The 12705-nt window shown below is 41.1% G+C and overlaps 1 protein-coding gene across 1 annotated transcript; it reads right to left on the bottom strand.

Moving 5' to 3' along the window:
• Positions 1-1864: 1864 nt before the first annotated feature.
• LOC133477131 (transmembrane protein 26) lies at positions 1865-9225 on the bottom strand. The gene is made up of 3 exons (XM_061771946.1): positions 9001-9225; positions 7189-7330; positions 1865-2858 (listed from the first exon to the last, which is right to left on the bottom strand). Exons 1-3 carry the CDS (start codon positions 9189-9191, stop codon positions 2193-2195), a joined length of 999 nt encoding a protein of 332 aa, XP_061627930.1. The 5' UTR covers positions 9192-9225; the 3' UTR covers positions 1865-2192.
• Positions 9226-12705: the final 3480 nt, after the last annotated feature.

Below are 12705 nucleotides of genomic sequence, written 5' to 3'. Positions count from 1 at the left end.
CTTTGTATCATCACACGAGTCTCTCTTTTTTCACATTAAACCCAAACATAGGTTTAACCACCGTTTTCCGTTCTCCATTCTAACTTTGTGATGATGTCACGTAAACGTTGCATGAGTATGTATGGACTCACAGAGCTGTATGAATGTCGGTTCTTTTGGTTGTCTTGGCAACACTGCCATCTCATGGTGATGGAAAACACAACGTGCGCTCTCCTCCAACATCTTTATTGTAACACTAGCGGGTTAAGGCGCCCGGACTCCAGTTCCTGAGGAAAGCCCAATACTCCAAACACATCAAACAGTTCAAGGTTTTATTGCAATGCCCCAGGATCGACAATATGTTTTGTCATCTTCTTCTCTGCCAGTATCCACAAATCATTAGATCTGCCAACCCTTGAGCAACCAACATAAAACTGACCATGAGAAAAACATGAAGAATGCAAATCCAATCCAGCAACTTTCAGAGACTGATCTTGTGACTCGTTGATACTCATTGCAAAACCAATTGATATTGGAAACTGAGGCCTTCTGAATTGAACTGGTAAATCATTAGAAAATGGTATTCGGGCTAGAAATGCTGTCTCACCATTAGAAGGACCTGTGATTATAATAGCTTCAAGCACGTTAGGCGACATCTATCTATCTATATACTTAAAGCTCAAAGTTTGTGTGTCCGTTTTCAAAGAACTTTCTAGAGCAAAAATCTTTTCCTGCACGTTTTTGCACGTTCTGGCACATTTTGCACGTCCCTGCATGTTTTGCAATAAGCCTCCACTTATAATACATGTTTCTGCATGTTTTTACATGTCCTTGGTCGCATGTAATAGTAAGAATTACCTGTCATGATATGTATTACTGGCGGCACGGTGGCCGACTGGTTAGAGCGTCAGCCTCACAGTTCTGAGGACCCGGGTTCAATCCCTGGCCCCGCCTGTGTGGAGTTTGCATGTTCTCCCCGTGCCTGCGTGGGTTTTCTCCGGGCACTCCGGTTTCCTCCCACATCCCAAAAACATGCATTAATTGGAGACTCTAAATTGCCCGTAGGCATGACTGTGAGTGAGAATGGTTGTTTGTTTCTATGTGCCCTGCGATTGGCTGGCAACCAGTTCAGGGTGTATCCCGCCTCCTGCCCGATGACAGCTGGGATGGGCTCCAGCACGCCCGCGACCCTAGTGAGGAGAAGCGGCTCAGAAAATGGATGGATGGATATGTATTACTAGTTTGGTATTTAAAGAGGGCGTTAATCGTTAATGCATATATCAGCTCCTATCCTGGAGAATGGCACTCAGCCAAATTCAGCTGGGATAGGCTCCAGCTCACCTGCAACGCAAGTGAGGATAATATTTATATTTAAGACTTTTGGCCATTTATTTTTTATATCATAATATATAATATATATATATCATATTACTTATTCATTTTCATAATTTGCATAATCACTAATCTACAAATATTTTATTAGATCTAAAATGTATGTTTCTAATAAAAATATAGAAAATAACACCAGTGTGGGTGGGGATTTTATTTGAATCATTATTTGTATTATTTGTGAAAACTGCATCTGTAAATCTAGTACAGTGGGGGAAAAGACCATTAAATGCATTTTATGGCCATTCTGATGCTATGCTTGTATGCCATATTTCTCCTGTCCAAATGATTAAAAGAAATACAAAACACATTTTTAACATACTTTTATGTTCAATTTTTTTTATTTTGGGAAATAAAATATAAAATATGCCCTATTGTTTGCAATATGTTCTAACTCACGTAAACTACGAATATAAATAATAGTACAGAAATAAATAATTGTATACATCTCATGTCTTCATTTTCAACATTACAAAAAAAAAAACTCCTGGTACATTTAAATTTCAACATCTTGACACAAATCTGTTAATATATTTATTAAAACTGTATATTAGCTTTTTTTTATTTTATTATTTTTTTTTTTTAAACACAAAATAAGTGAAGCATAGACTCATGTTCATTCAAGCTCAAACAACTTTGTTTTTGAGCAGGTTTTTGTAATGAGGTCAAACTTATTCTTTAGTAGAGGATGGGTCTTGTTTCAGTCTTTTCCTAATCTCAGAAATGCAATAAAAACTCTCAATGAAGCGTTTAAGGTGGGTTTGGGTGTTAGTGTTGCGTTTAACAGTGGGTCCCTTCTCTGACCTCAGTGCTCCCTCTCTGTGTTAGGGTTGCGTCTCGCAGTCCTGCCCTGAAGTTGTCAATTCAATGTGTGCTAGCTGTAGTTCCTCCTGCTCCTTCCCGCAGCACCACTTACAGCATTTCACCCCAGCGGGAAAATCTCCGAATTCATTCTTGTGATGCTCCCACTTCACCACCAATATCCGGTAGAACTCTATGAGGACGACTAGGATGTTCTTGCATGTGAAGAAGATCATCAGCTGGTTGAGCACTTTTTCACGTATCATGAGATAAAGCCGGTAGCACATGAAGGGGCCATCTTGGAGTCCCACCGTCAGAAGCAAGATCCACACCTCACTTGGGCACCACGTCCTCACGTTCTGGACAATACGGCCAGTGGCGAAGCGGCCCCGGGTCCTCCGGGCATCCCCGCCCTTATGAGTGAGCATCAAAGGGAACTGCATGAGTGCCCACGAGAAGAGAGCTAAGCCAACAAGGACCACTTTTTTGTTTTCCTTGATCTCCTTTTGCCTGAAGGTATCAAAGATATCAAGGATATCAGCGCCCAGTCCCACGTAGACCATGAGGAGCTGGGAGAGCTGGTCACGGGACAAGTAGCCCATTGGCATTAGCCAGCGCCCGATCACCAACACGATGAGCATGGTTTGCTCTAGACCAGTCACCCAGTCCTCTGGATGGATGTCCATATTCTGGGTCAAGAAGAAAAGCACAGCATTGTTCACAAGGAAAATAAAAAGTAACTCTAGGCATTAACTTGTTGAACTGAGAGTTTTCATTTCTCAAAAAAAAAAAAAAAAAAAAACACTGGCATTTCTAAAAACTCAGTATAAACCTGACAGTTGACATTAGTTAGTCATTAATGTGAAAGAAATTCTCAACTGCGAATAGCTCATTAAATCAGTTACAGTATGGTCTCTGGCCCTATATTGTATGCCTACATGTAATTAGATTTTCAAGAAACCACAGGAGGAAAAACATCCAATCAGAGACAGAAGGCATGACTGACGGGGTGCAGTGGTGGGTAGTAACACGCTACATTTACTCCATTACATTAAATCCAGTCACATTTTGGTTAAAATCGTACTGGTCAGAGTTATTTGAATGCATCATACTTTTTACATCTACTTGAGTTTTTATGTGAAAAAGAATCGATACTTTGTTACAATGATTGACATGCCGCTCGCTACTTATCCATTATAACGTGCACGATCTATTATTAGACTTCATCGACTTCTGCATACGACGCCAATTCAATGTGATCACGAGCTTCATTTGACTCCAATTCCCCAATCAGACGGCACAAGGCAGTCACATGACCGCACACAAACCCTTTGTTGGCCAATCAAAGTAACTCATTTTGGCGGGGAAAAATACAGCCGTGCAAGTGTTTACTTAACAGATTCCGAAAAACAACAGCTTCGTCATGCAGCGTAGTTTTTTTCACTGAGTACTTTGTTACTCTTACTCAAGTAAATATTTGGAGGACTACTTTTTACTTTTACTTTAGTTATATTATTCTATATTAACAGAACTCTTAGTTGAGTACAATATTTGGCGACTCTACCCCCCTCTGATGAGGTGTCATTCATTTGCTGAGCACTCACGTGCACTCTCATAGCCACTCATTGACACCCCAAACACCCCGCCCTAAGCCCTACCCCGAAGCCTCGCGCTGACCTGTTAGTTAGTTTGGGTCTCAGGAACATCCTGAAACTTTAAAAAAAAAAAAAAAAAAAAAAAAACACCCATTACACATTTGCTAACAACTGGGGATAACACGCAAAAGAAGCAGAGCGAAGGGCCCTCAGACACTTGAGGATTCAGAAGTAACATGGAATTAGCAACATTTCTGCTTAACATGTACGTTTATCACCTCTTTTTGACTTTTAATTGATTGTACATTCCAAAAAAAACCCAACTTCAAACAGTTAACATTTAGTGTTATAGTAACACCCTATTACGAAAAAGTAATGCTACCAACATAGTAGCCTAGGATAACGTAAACTTGTTTACTGCGCTAATGCTAGCTTAGTATTGCTAGCGCTGCTATTTTGTTGAAGTTGGACAGCATTCTCTGTGACTGTTTATCACAACTGCGCACTTTCTTAATCGGATGACATGAGGAATCGTGCTCATGCACGTCAATGAGAGGTGTGGCTTTGGTCAGTGACTGTGGAGGGGATTGGTGAAGTGAGGCGTTCAAATATTGCTAGTAGTTTTAAAACCACAAACCTCCCTTTAAGTGCTAGGTGGCCAGGTATATTCGGGGGTGGGGAACTCTCGAGAAAGGGCTAGAGGACAGACCTCCACCAAGGCCAGTAAATGTGAACCAACAAATTTGGAATCTCCACTTTTATCAGGATCCGCAATGTGTCATACTCTCTTGAACACAAGCAAAAATCAGCCATGACTGGGTCTGCATTTTCTAGGACTATAGAATCTGGATTGCCACCCCGATCTAAATACACTCTTAGGGCTATATTTTTGCGACTGGCATAAATCCGGCACGGCGGGCAACACAACTGTGCACCTGGGGGGGGTTAGACCGGTGTTGGAAATTCCGTACACCAGCGGAGCCCCGATCTGAGTAACCAGGCTGCGTGACTGTGGGTGTGTCTACACCCGACTTCATTTACCGCCAACCAAAGCGGCTCCTCTCATTCCCTTTGTGGCACAACAGTCTCGATGGAGAGATCTGTTTGGAAGAGGAAGAGTAATCGCAGCCACCGTGCATGAGTGGAGCAGTCGCTGCTCTCGGCAGTGTGGCAACAGACAAGTTGAGAGGATACCCTTATTGAATACAGAATGAGCTGATGACTGCTGGTGACTCAAATACTGTATTTCGGCAGACCTCATGTACAGTATCTATCCCCTGATCATTCATGTGCCCCTCCCCATCGCGGTGCCAGCCAGTGGGATGATGTAATAAATATATTAGTAATAATGCGTTCAATGAATTTACTGTATTTCTACAATAATTCGGATGGCTTGATCAGAATCAGAATCTGTTACATTGCCATCGTCTGATGGTTCAACATGAACCATAGATGGTAATAACGAAAATAAAAACTCCAATATAAAACACACTAAGACCTAAAAGAAACAGTGTGCAACACGCATCAAGTGTCGGCGTGAATTTTTAATAGGTGATACCAGCTGATTTAGGGTTCAGGAGTAATGGCCGGTGGGAAGAAGCCGCATGTGGCGGGAGGTCCTGCCTGAAGGGAAAGGGTTCAACAGGTTGTGTCCAGGGTGTATAGGGTCAGCTGTAATCTCCTGGAAACATATAGGTGATGAATGGATAGGAGCCTACAGCCAATCATCTTCTCATCGGCACGTACAGTGCGCTGCTGTCTGGGCCAGTTCCTGGTGATAGAGGTGAGGATGGACTCAAAGATGGCCGTGTAAAACTGCACCAACACCTTGGTTGGCAGCTTGAGTTCTCAGCTGCAGGAGGAAGAACTTCCTCTGCCGATGCCCGTTCACATATTTATAAATGAAATACATCTGACATCCACCACACATCTCCGGAGGGCTCAGAATCTGTCTGCCTGCGCGCCGATCAAATTCATTAAAGTTGCTTCAGACCAGCTGCGCCAAGATTTAGACTTGGTTCCAGCAGGCATAAGTTTAGACCGACTTTCTGCCGCCAAATTGTCACTCTGTATATCAAAGGACACATCTTCGTTGCGCCAGAGTGCCCAGTTTGTCGCAGGCCAGTCTGGCAAATTGGCAAACACGAGCAGTGGGCCTTGCGCTTGCACAAAAAAATCAGGATATGCCAGTTTTTGTGCTCCACCGTAAACACGTCATCTATGAAAATAGAGGACTGAGAGTCTGTACCGGTACACTTTGACTAGATACACACGTGGTTTTTGTTTAATCCTGTGCACAATTGTTTAATCCTGTGCACAAACAAAAAGCAAAAAGATCATAAATATAAATATTTGTACATCCATTTTCTATAGGGCTTGTCCTCAGTAAGGTAACCCGTGAGCTGAAGCCTATCCCAGCTGACTTTGAGTGAGAGGCGAGGTACCCTGTACTGGTTGGCAGGTAATCACAGGGTATGAGTATCAATAATACTCTATGTAAATTTCTTGTTAAATGTTTGGCCTCGGTGGAGGTCTGCGCTCTCTAGCATTCGCGAGCCAAGCCTAGATCGACACCTTTATCGAGGGTACGGGAACATTTTAACCGATAACAGACCTGTAGGACTCTCGAGCAAGGGCTAGAGCTTTTATCAGCAGCCTTCATCTGAATACTTGAAGTATTTGCAGTAAAAGAAAATTTCAAGTGTTACAGAGAATGACATATTTAAAAGGGTGTTTTAAGAACTTTTTGTCATGCTGCACAGAAACAACAACATAAACCTGTCTTGGTGGAGGTCTGCGTTCTTGTGTGTGCTCTTGGAAGGGCTTGAGTCTGGACCAGCACCATTTATCTGACTAGGTACTCAAATTTTACGGTGTTTATGTTCCCATGCTCCACTCATCAGCAAGTAAAGGTTTCGCCTTGGTTGAGGCTTGCACTCTTTAGCACTTTCTAGCGAAGACTGTTTTGAAATTATCTCAGACAAAAACAAAGATATATCAACCTTGGAGGTCTACGCTTGTGTTCTTATCACACGTATCTCATTTTTTATTTTTTTTTTACTATCATGTGTCCAATAAGGGATCAGGGGAATGGGTTGTAATGTAAATAGTAAATATGTTAGGTCTCCAATATACAGTAACTTCTAAAGAATGTGTAAGCTTCGTTGCTTGGAGTTTACTCAAAATATCCTAATGACATCCTTTGACACATCCTAAATGTCTAAAGCTGCCACACAACTTCCAAAGAAACTGCAATATAACCATTACAGAAGAATGGAGATCCGTTTTTCCCCAGACCTCAAAGCATATCTTTATAAGACATTTCCTGCAATGAATCTGCCTACTCGCGAATGCAGCTGCTAGGCCTAATGTGGCTGAGTGAAGGTAGCGGTTCAAAAAGGTAGTTTGGAGGTAGGACACCTACCACAGATATTGGGATCTTTTTCAACAATTTATAGTTAATCTCTGTTAAATTCAAATTGATATTCTCTTCCAACAGGCTCAGCTCCAGGACCCAAATAGAGGGGACGACAGTGCAGAGGTAGAGGAAAACCATCGGGGAGAACCTAAAAGAGAAGGTTGATTTCTTTTTAGAGGATGCTTTGAACATTAGTTAAGAATACTTTGGAGAAGGCAATGTGTCATTGGAAAAATCTTAAACCCAAGAAATGTCTTTATAAATGTTAAACGCAGAGTTTCCAACAAGCTTCAAACCACTGGTTACATTTTAGAACAGTAAAACAAAGGTTGAGGACTTGGCCAGGAAGCTGTCTGGAATCACATTCTTTGGACAAGGTCAACTCATGTCATAATTAGAAGAGAAAAGTATGGCGAAAAGATGATCCAACTCATGATCCAAAGCATACCACATCATGGGTACAAAACATAAGGGAGGCAGTGTTACGACACTGTCATATATAAATGCTGAGTGTTTATTGGTGACGCAACTGCTGACAGACGTAACACGAATTGTGACGTGTATCGCGCTATACACTGCTCACAAATGATGTGACACTGACAGGCCGCAGCGCCACAGTAAACTAAAACCATGGTGGAGGACCTAAAAAGAGGGGGAGATTATTTTTACAGCCACGCACGACAGAATAAAGAGGTCCATTTCTTTCGTCAGAAAGTATGATCTTTTAGAGGGGCAATTATTCTCATCATAAATGCAAATCCCACTTGACAGTGCAAAGCTTCGTGCATGAGGAGAGAACTTCAAAGTAAAACTAGAACGGGCGAGGCCTGAAGAAAGCGTGCGCATCTGAGGATGTTCAGTCAGCTTTCCAATGAGCAGGTATGACACTAAACACTAATATCCTTTAGAAGCTTGCATAATGGAGGTCATCCTCAGTTTATATTTACTCAATGCAGACCCACTTGTTATATGTCACCCCCCACCTTCCAAAAAGGAAGAAAAAGTGTCAGCCAGAAAAACCTTTTTCTGATGGCACAGGTTGTGAAAGGCATGATGGCATGTTGCCATAAAGGACGGAGCAATAACTGAACAGAGGAATAGATTTATTCGCAAGCCGCGAAGGATGACACAACATTAAGTGGGAGGGAGTATTATAGGCCTAACGCAAGCTGCCTCTTGTTAAAGTACCAGGACAGGTCACCGTCTGAAAACCAGTTCTCCCAGAAATGCAGTGGGATTTTTGTACAAAAATTGTATGCACTATAATTAGTAGAGAAACAACATTTGAGGTGGGGTCTTGGGGTAATGTTTTTATGTCTTGACAGGCTGCATTGCTGTTTCAATTGACACAGCATTTTATGATTATTATTTTTTTTTTATTATTTCCTATATGGCCCAATTTGAACATGGTTCGTGGCAACATCAAGAAAAATCTCAGCTCAAGATGAGACGTGTTTCAAATGTGGATATGAATTGGATATCTACATATGCAACTGCCTTGTAAACAGATTGGATCTACGTCCAACAAGAGGCTTGGGTTATGGAACACACATCCACAATTAATTAAAGAAAAAACCTAGACCAGCTTTTCCACAGCGAGGAGTCCGTGCACTGGTTTTGAGCACTTATTTTGTCAATAAGTTCCTATTTTCATTTTCTTCGTCATCATTATGTTATTCGCAGGGTTTAAATCAAACCTTTCATACAATTCAAAGATCATTATTTACTACTCGCTGAAAACATGGACTGCACCCTGTTCCTTGACATTTATCAATGATCTTTTTAAATGCATAATAATTATATATGATAAATATTTACCATTTCCACTCTGCATTTCGGGTGCACTTCAGGGTGATGGCGAGCTCAATAGCTAGTAGAGTGATGCCTAACAGGAGAAACCAGTACATGGGTCCTTTTACGACCACCACCCGCCACACTGTCACTATGCCGTGGACCGCAAACAGGACGCGGCTCAGTAGAGCCAGGCAGATGTTCAACAGAAGGCACATCGTTTCCGAAAGAACCTGCACATAACATTATGTATTTTACAGAATGAATAACACAACCCCCCCCCCCCCCCCCCCCAATATGGTTTCCGAATGAAGCGGCAACAAAGACTCCTTCACATTGATTGTATTTTGCAAAACAATTCAACTTACACAAAATGGACGGTGTCAGACTTGCAACAGGTGAGAGGGAACAAAAAAATTGCAAAAACGCTTGCTCATTAAGCCTTGCGCTCAAAACACTCTCCTTATATATTAATAGTGCAAAAGAGCAATGCAGAAACATGCTCACTGTTAATTAGCAAACAGGATTATAGCGTCTGAGCTTCGAGAGAATGGAAAACGTGCGGGGAACGGAAAACAAAGAGCTTGCTGGTGGATAACAGTGATGACTTAATTATGACATAAGAAATGTCACCCTTTGTATAACTCAGAATGATCAGAAAACAAGCCTTGTTATAAGGCCTATTTTAATACTTTTATTTACTTTAATTTAGGATTTTTAAAGTCCCCCAAATCTGAGTCAACTTTCAATATTGGGTTTCGCATGAATATCAACTTGACATGAATTCATTAGTTCTTCAGTGACCAGACAATCCAATTGGGGTGTTTCTGTTTTCAGTCTGTTACCCAGGAGAATGAAGGTTATGTAATTATATTTATTAAGCATTAATAACTTAAATATCAAATATCCATAATGTGCAAAAAACTGCAAATGTCATTTTTTTTTCTGATTATCAGTGTATTAATCGTTTATGGCTCCATGTCTATTCACTTGTTTATTTTTGGCTCAAGTATATATATATATATATATATATATATATATATATATATATATATATATATATATATATATATGTGTACTATATGCTGTTGCCGATAATGCTAGCCATGAATCTTGAAAGTAATCCATTAAATAATGTAGTTTGGTCCAGAAGTAGCTTCATTTGCTGCTTGTTTGAGGGGCTTGCTGCTTTCACTTTTGTCTTCAAGTCCATTAAAAAGTAGACTTTACACCGGTTTTATCGGCCTTCTCGGTATTGGCCGATAATTAGCATTTTATGCTGATCGGCTTTAATGTCATAATTCGCCGATCCGATCAATGAATCGGCTCCGCGAAAGACATTTACGTCGCCATCGTGCACAGTATATTTGAATCAAAAAGCTGGTTTATTTTTAGCCTTGTCGCGTGTCTTTTGGCGTAGTCCTGTAAATATCTGACGGCCAGTAAAGTCTGAAAAACATGGCGGTGTGTAACAGACAACACATCTGAGACAGACAACAGGTAATGCCCGGATCAGACTACAAGACAAATTAGCTCTTTCACAATTGCACTATGTCAGACTACTGCAATAAAATCTTGTATTCCGATACCACCGCATCCCGTTTTTTCCGATCACTGGGCTTCATCGTGTCAACGCAAACGCGACCGGATACACTCGTTACCATGGCGACGACAACAATGGATCGCGCCGTGTGTTTGAAAAACGTGTGTTGGTGTTCACCGGTGCTCAAGAGAGGACGTTCGTTTAAGGCTTGCGTCAGGTATGTTCACGTACTTTTAATACTATACGGCTCGCAAGCAGGCAACAAAAACGTTATTTAGCCTAGCAAGCTAGTGTTGAACGTAAACATGCCGCCGGTCTGTCGAATCATGCTCTAAAGTTTCGGTGTGGGTGAAGTAATTTAATTCAAAATGAAGTAATTTAATTACAGTAAGTTAGCACCCATTATTTCTGTCATGTTGTAATGTTGGTTGTCACCCTGCTTATTTCAGCAAGACAATGCCAAACCACATTCTGCACGTGTTACAACAACGTGGCTTCGTAGTAAAAGGGTGCAGGTACTAGACTGGCCTGCCGGCAGTCCAGACCTGTCTTCCATTGAAAATGTGTGCCGCATTATGAAGCATAAAATACGACAACGGAGACCCTGAAAATTCCAAGTTAATGATTATTTGCTAAAAACAATAAAGGTTATCAGGTTGAACATTAAATATCTTGTCTTTGTTGTGTATTCAATTAAATATAGGTCGAACATGATTTGCAAATTTATGTTTAACACAACGTCCCAACTTCATTGGAATTGGGGTTGTAAGGTCCCAACACCTGTGGAATGAGGCGCATGTGTGTTCAAAAGGTATGTCAAGAATCCGTGTGCATGTGTCTCCATGCTATCGGTGCCATAGTGTAGCCGATAAAAAAAAAATGGCCTCTCCTTTTGATTGTCATCTGTCATGATGTCATCTCTCCTGGGCTGGGGCAAAGTTGGGTCAGCAGCTGTCAGAAAGCAGCTATCTCCACACATTGACAGATCTGATAACGACAGCCTTCATTAGCCTCAACACCCTGCAAAGCCTGGTCTAACAAGGGGAAAGAAACATGTGGATAGACCACTGAGCAGCTATTGCCAGAATGTTGGGGTATGCTGGAATATTAAACAGAATGTGGAATGCCTCTGTGGGGAGTAGTTTCAGATGGTTTGCAGCAGTGTACCCTCCAAAATGTAATATATTTCACCAGCTGCTGTTGTTTGAAAGTAGTGTTATATTACAATCACTGTCTCTGAATTGTACTGTGTTACACTACTTATGTGTTAGTTTTGAGTCATGGGTTATTGACATTGATGACCTTTAACAAGGTTTAACAAATTTGCATGAATTGTCCCTCTAACCAGCACAAGACCCATGTAGGCCTAATCAATATGCCAAGAGACTCCATGTGATTGATTTCCAATTTGAAACAGCATTATGCGACAAAGTATAGGAAGTTTGCAACAACAAATATAAATGCGCTGAAATCCGCATATCAAGCCGCAAACAGAAATCTTGTCACATGACACAACAATAAAAAGCAACAGACTGCTCACATAGGGTGGCGTGACTTTTGGGTAAGGGCAAGAGGCCAGTCTAGATGCAGAAATAATAATGCATGACTGAAGTGATGGATACAATGTTGGAAGGCAAACAAAGATGAAATTACAGTTAAAATGTTGCAAATGTTCCTCACTCTTATTCAACTATTTATGTCAAAATGGAAATTAAATTTTATTTTCGTGGGTATTTTTGTTATGATAAAAAGGGCGTTTTGTTTTGAGTATTGCATGGGTTCTCATTTCTGACCCCTCACATATTTTCTCTCAAACTGCATTTCCAATAAATCACAATCACAACTAAAAAAAAAAAAAAAAAAAAAGTACTGAGGTATATACTGTAGACAAACGTAATTCACTGAGTTGATTCATCTATCCCTTCATTCTCTACAGTCCATCTGGGAACCAATCCCAGCTGACTTTGGGTGAGGGCTTCGTGCAAACAGTAAAATACAATAAATTTGAAAATATTACTGTGTGGGAACCTCAACGCACCACTCGCCGCCCTCCCAGAGCAAGTGAGCTCTGACCTGTGCATCTCGAGAAGCGCGGCGCTGCACACCTTTTTTGACTGAAGTACACGGGAGAATATACCCCATAGTCTTTTTTTTCACATTTTTGGATATGCACGCATACTGAGACCAAC

The sequence above is a fragment of the Phyllopteryx taeniolatus genome, chromosome 1 (assembly GCF_024500385.1).
Source record: "Phyllopteryx taeniolatus isolate TA_2022b chromosome 1, UOR_Ptae_1.2, whole genome shotgun sequence".
Lineage (NCBI taxonomy): Eukaryota > Metazoa > Chordata > Actinopteri > Syngnathiformes > Syngnathidae > Phyllopteryx > Phyllopteryx taeniolatus.
The sequence above is the reverse complement of the archived record's forward strand: the minus strand, read 5'-3'. Positions and strand labels throughout refer to the sequence as shown.

Bases quoted from the DNA above. Each gene is read 5' to 3' on its own strand.
- LOC133477131 (XM_061771946.1), bottom strand. From the start codon at position 9,191: ATGTGCCTTCTGTTGAACATCTGCCTGGCTCTACTGAGCCGCGTCCTG. The intron at 7,331-9,000 runs GTAAATATTTAT...CTTCTCTTTTAG, and splicing joins CGAAATGCAGAGTGGAAATG to GTTCTCCCCGATGGTTTTCC. The intron at 2,859-7,188 runs GTAGGTGTCCTA...TTCTTGACCCAG, and splicing joins AAAAGATCCCAATATCTGTG to AATATGGACATCCATCCAGA.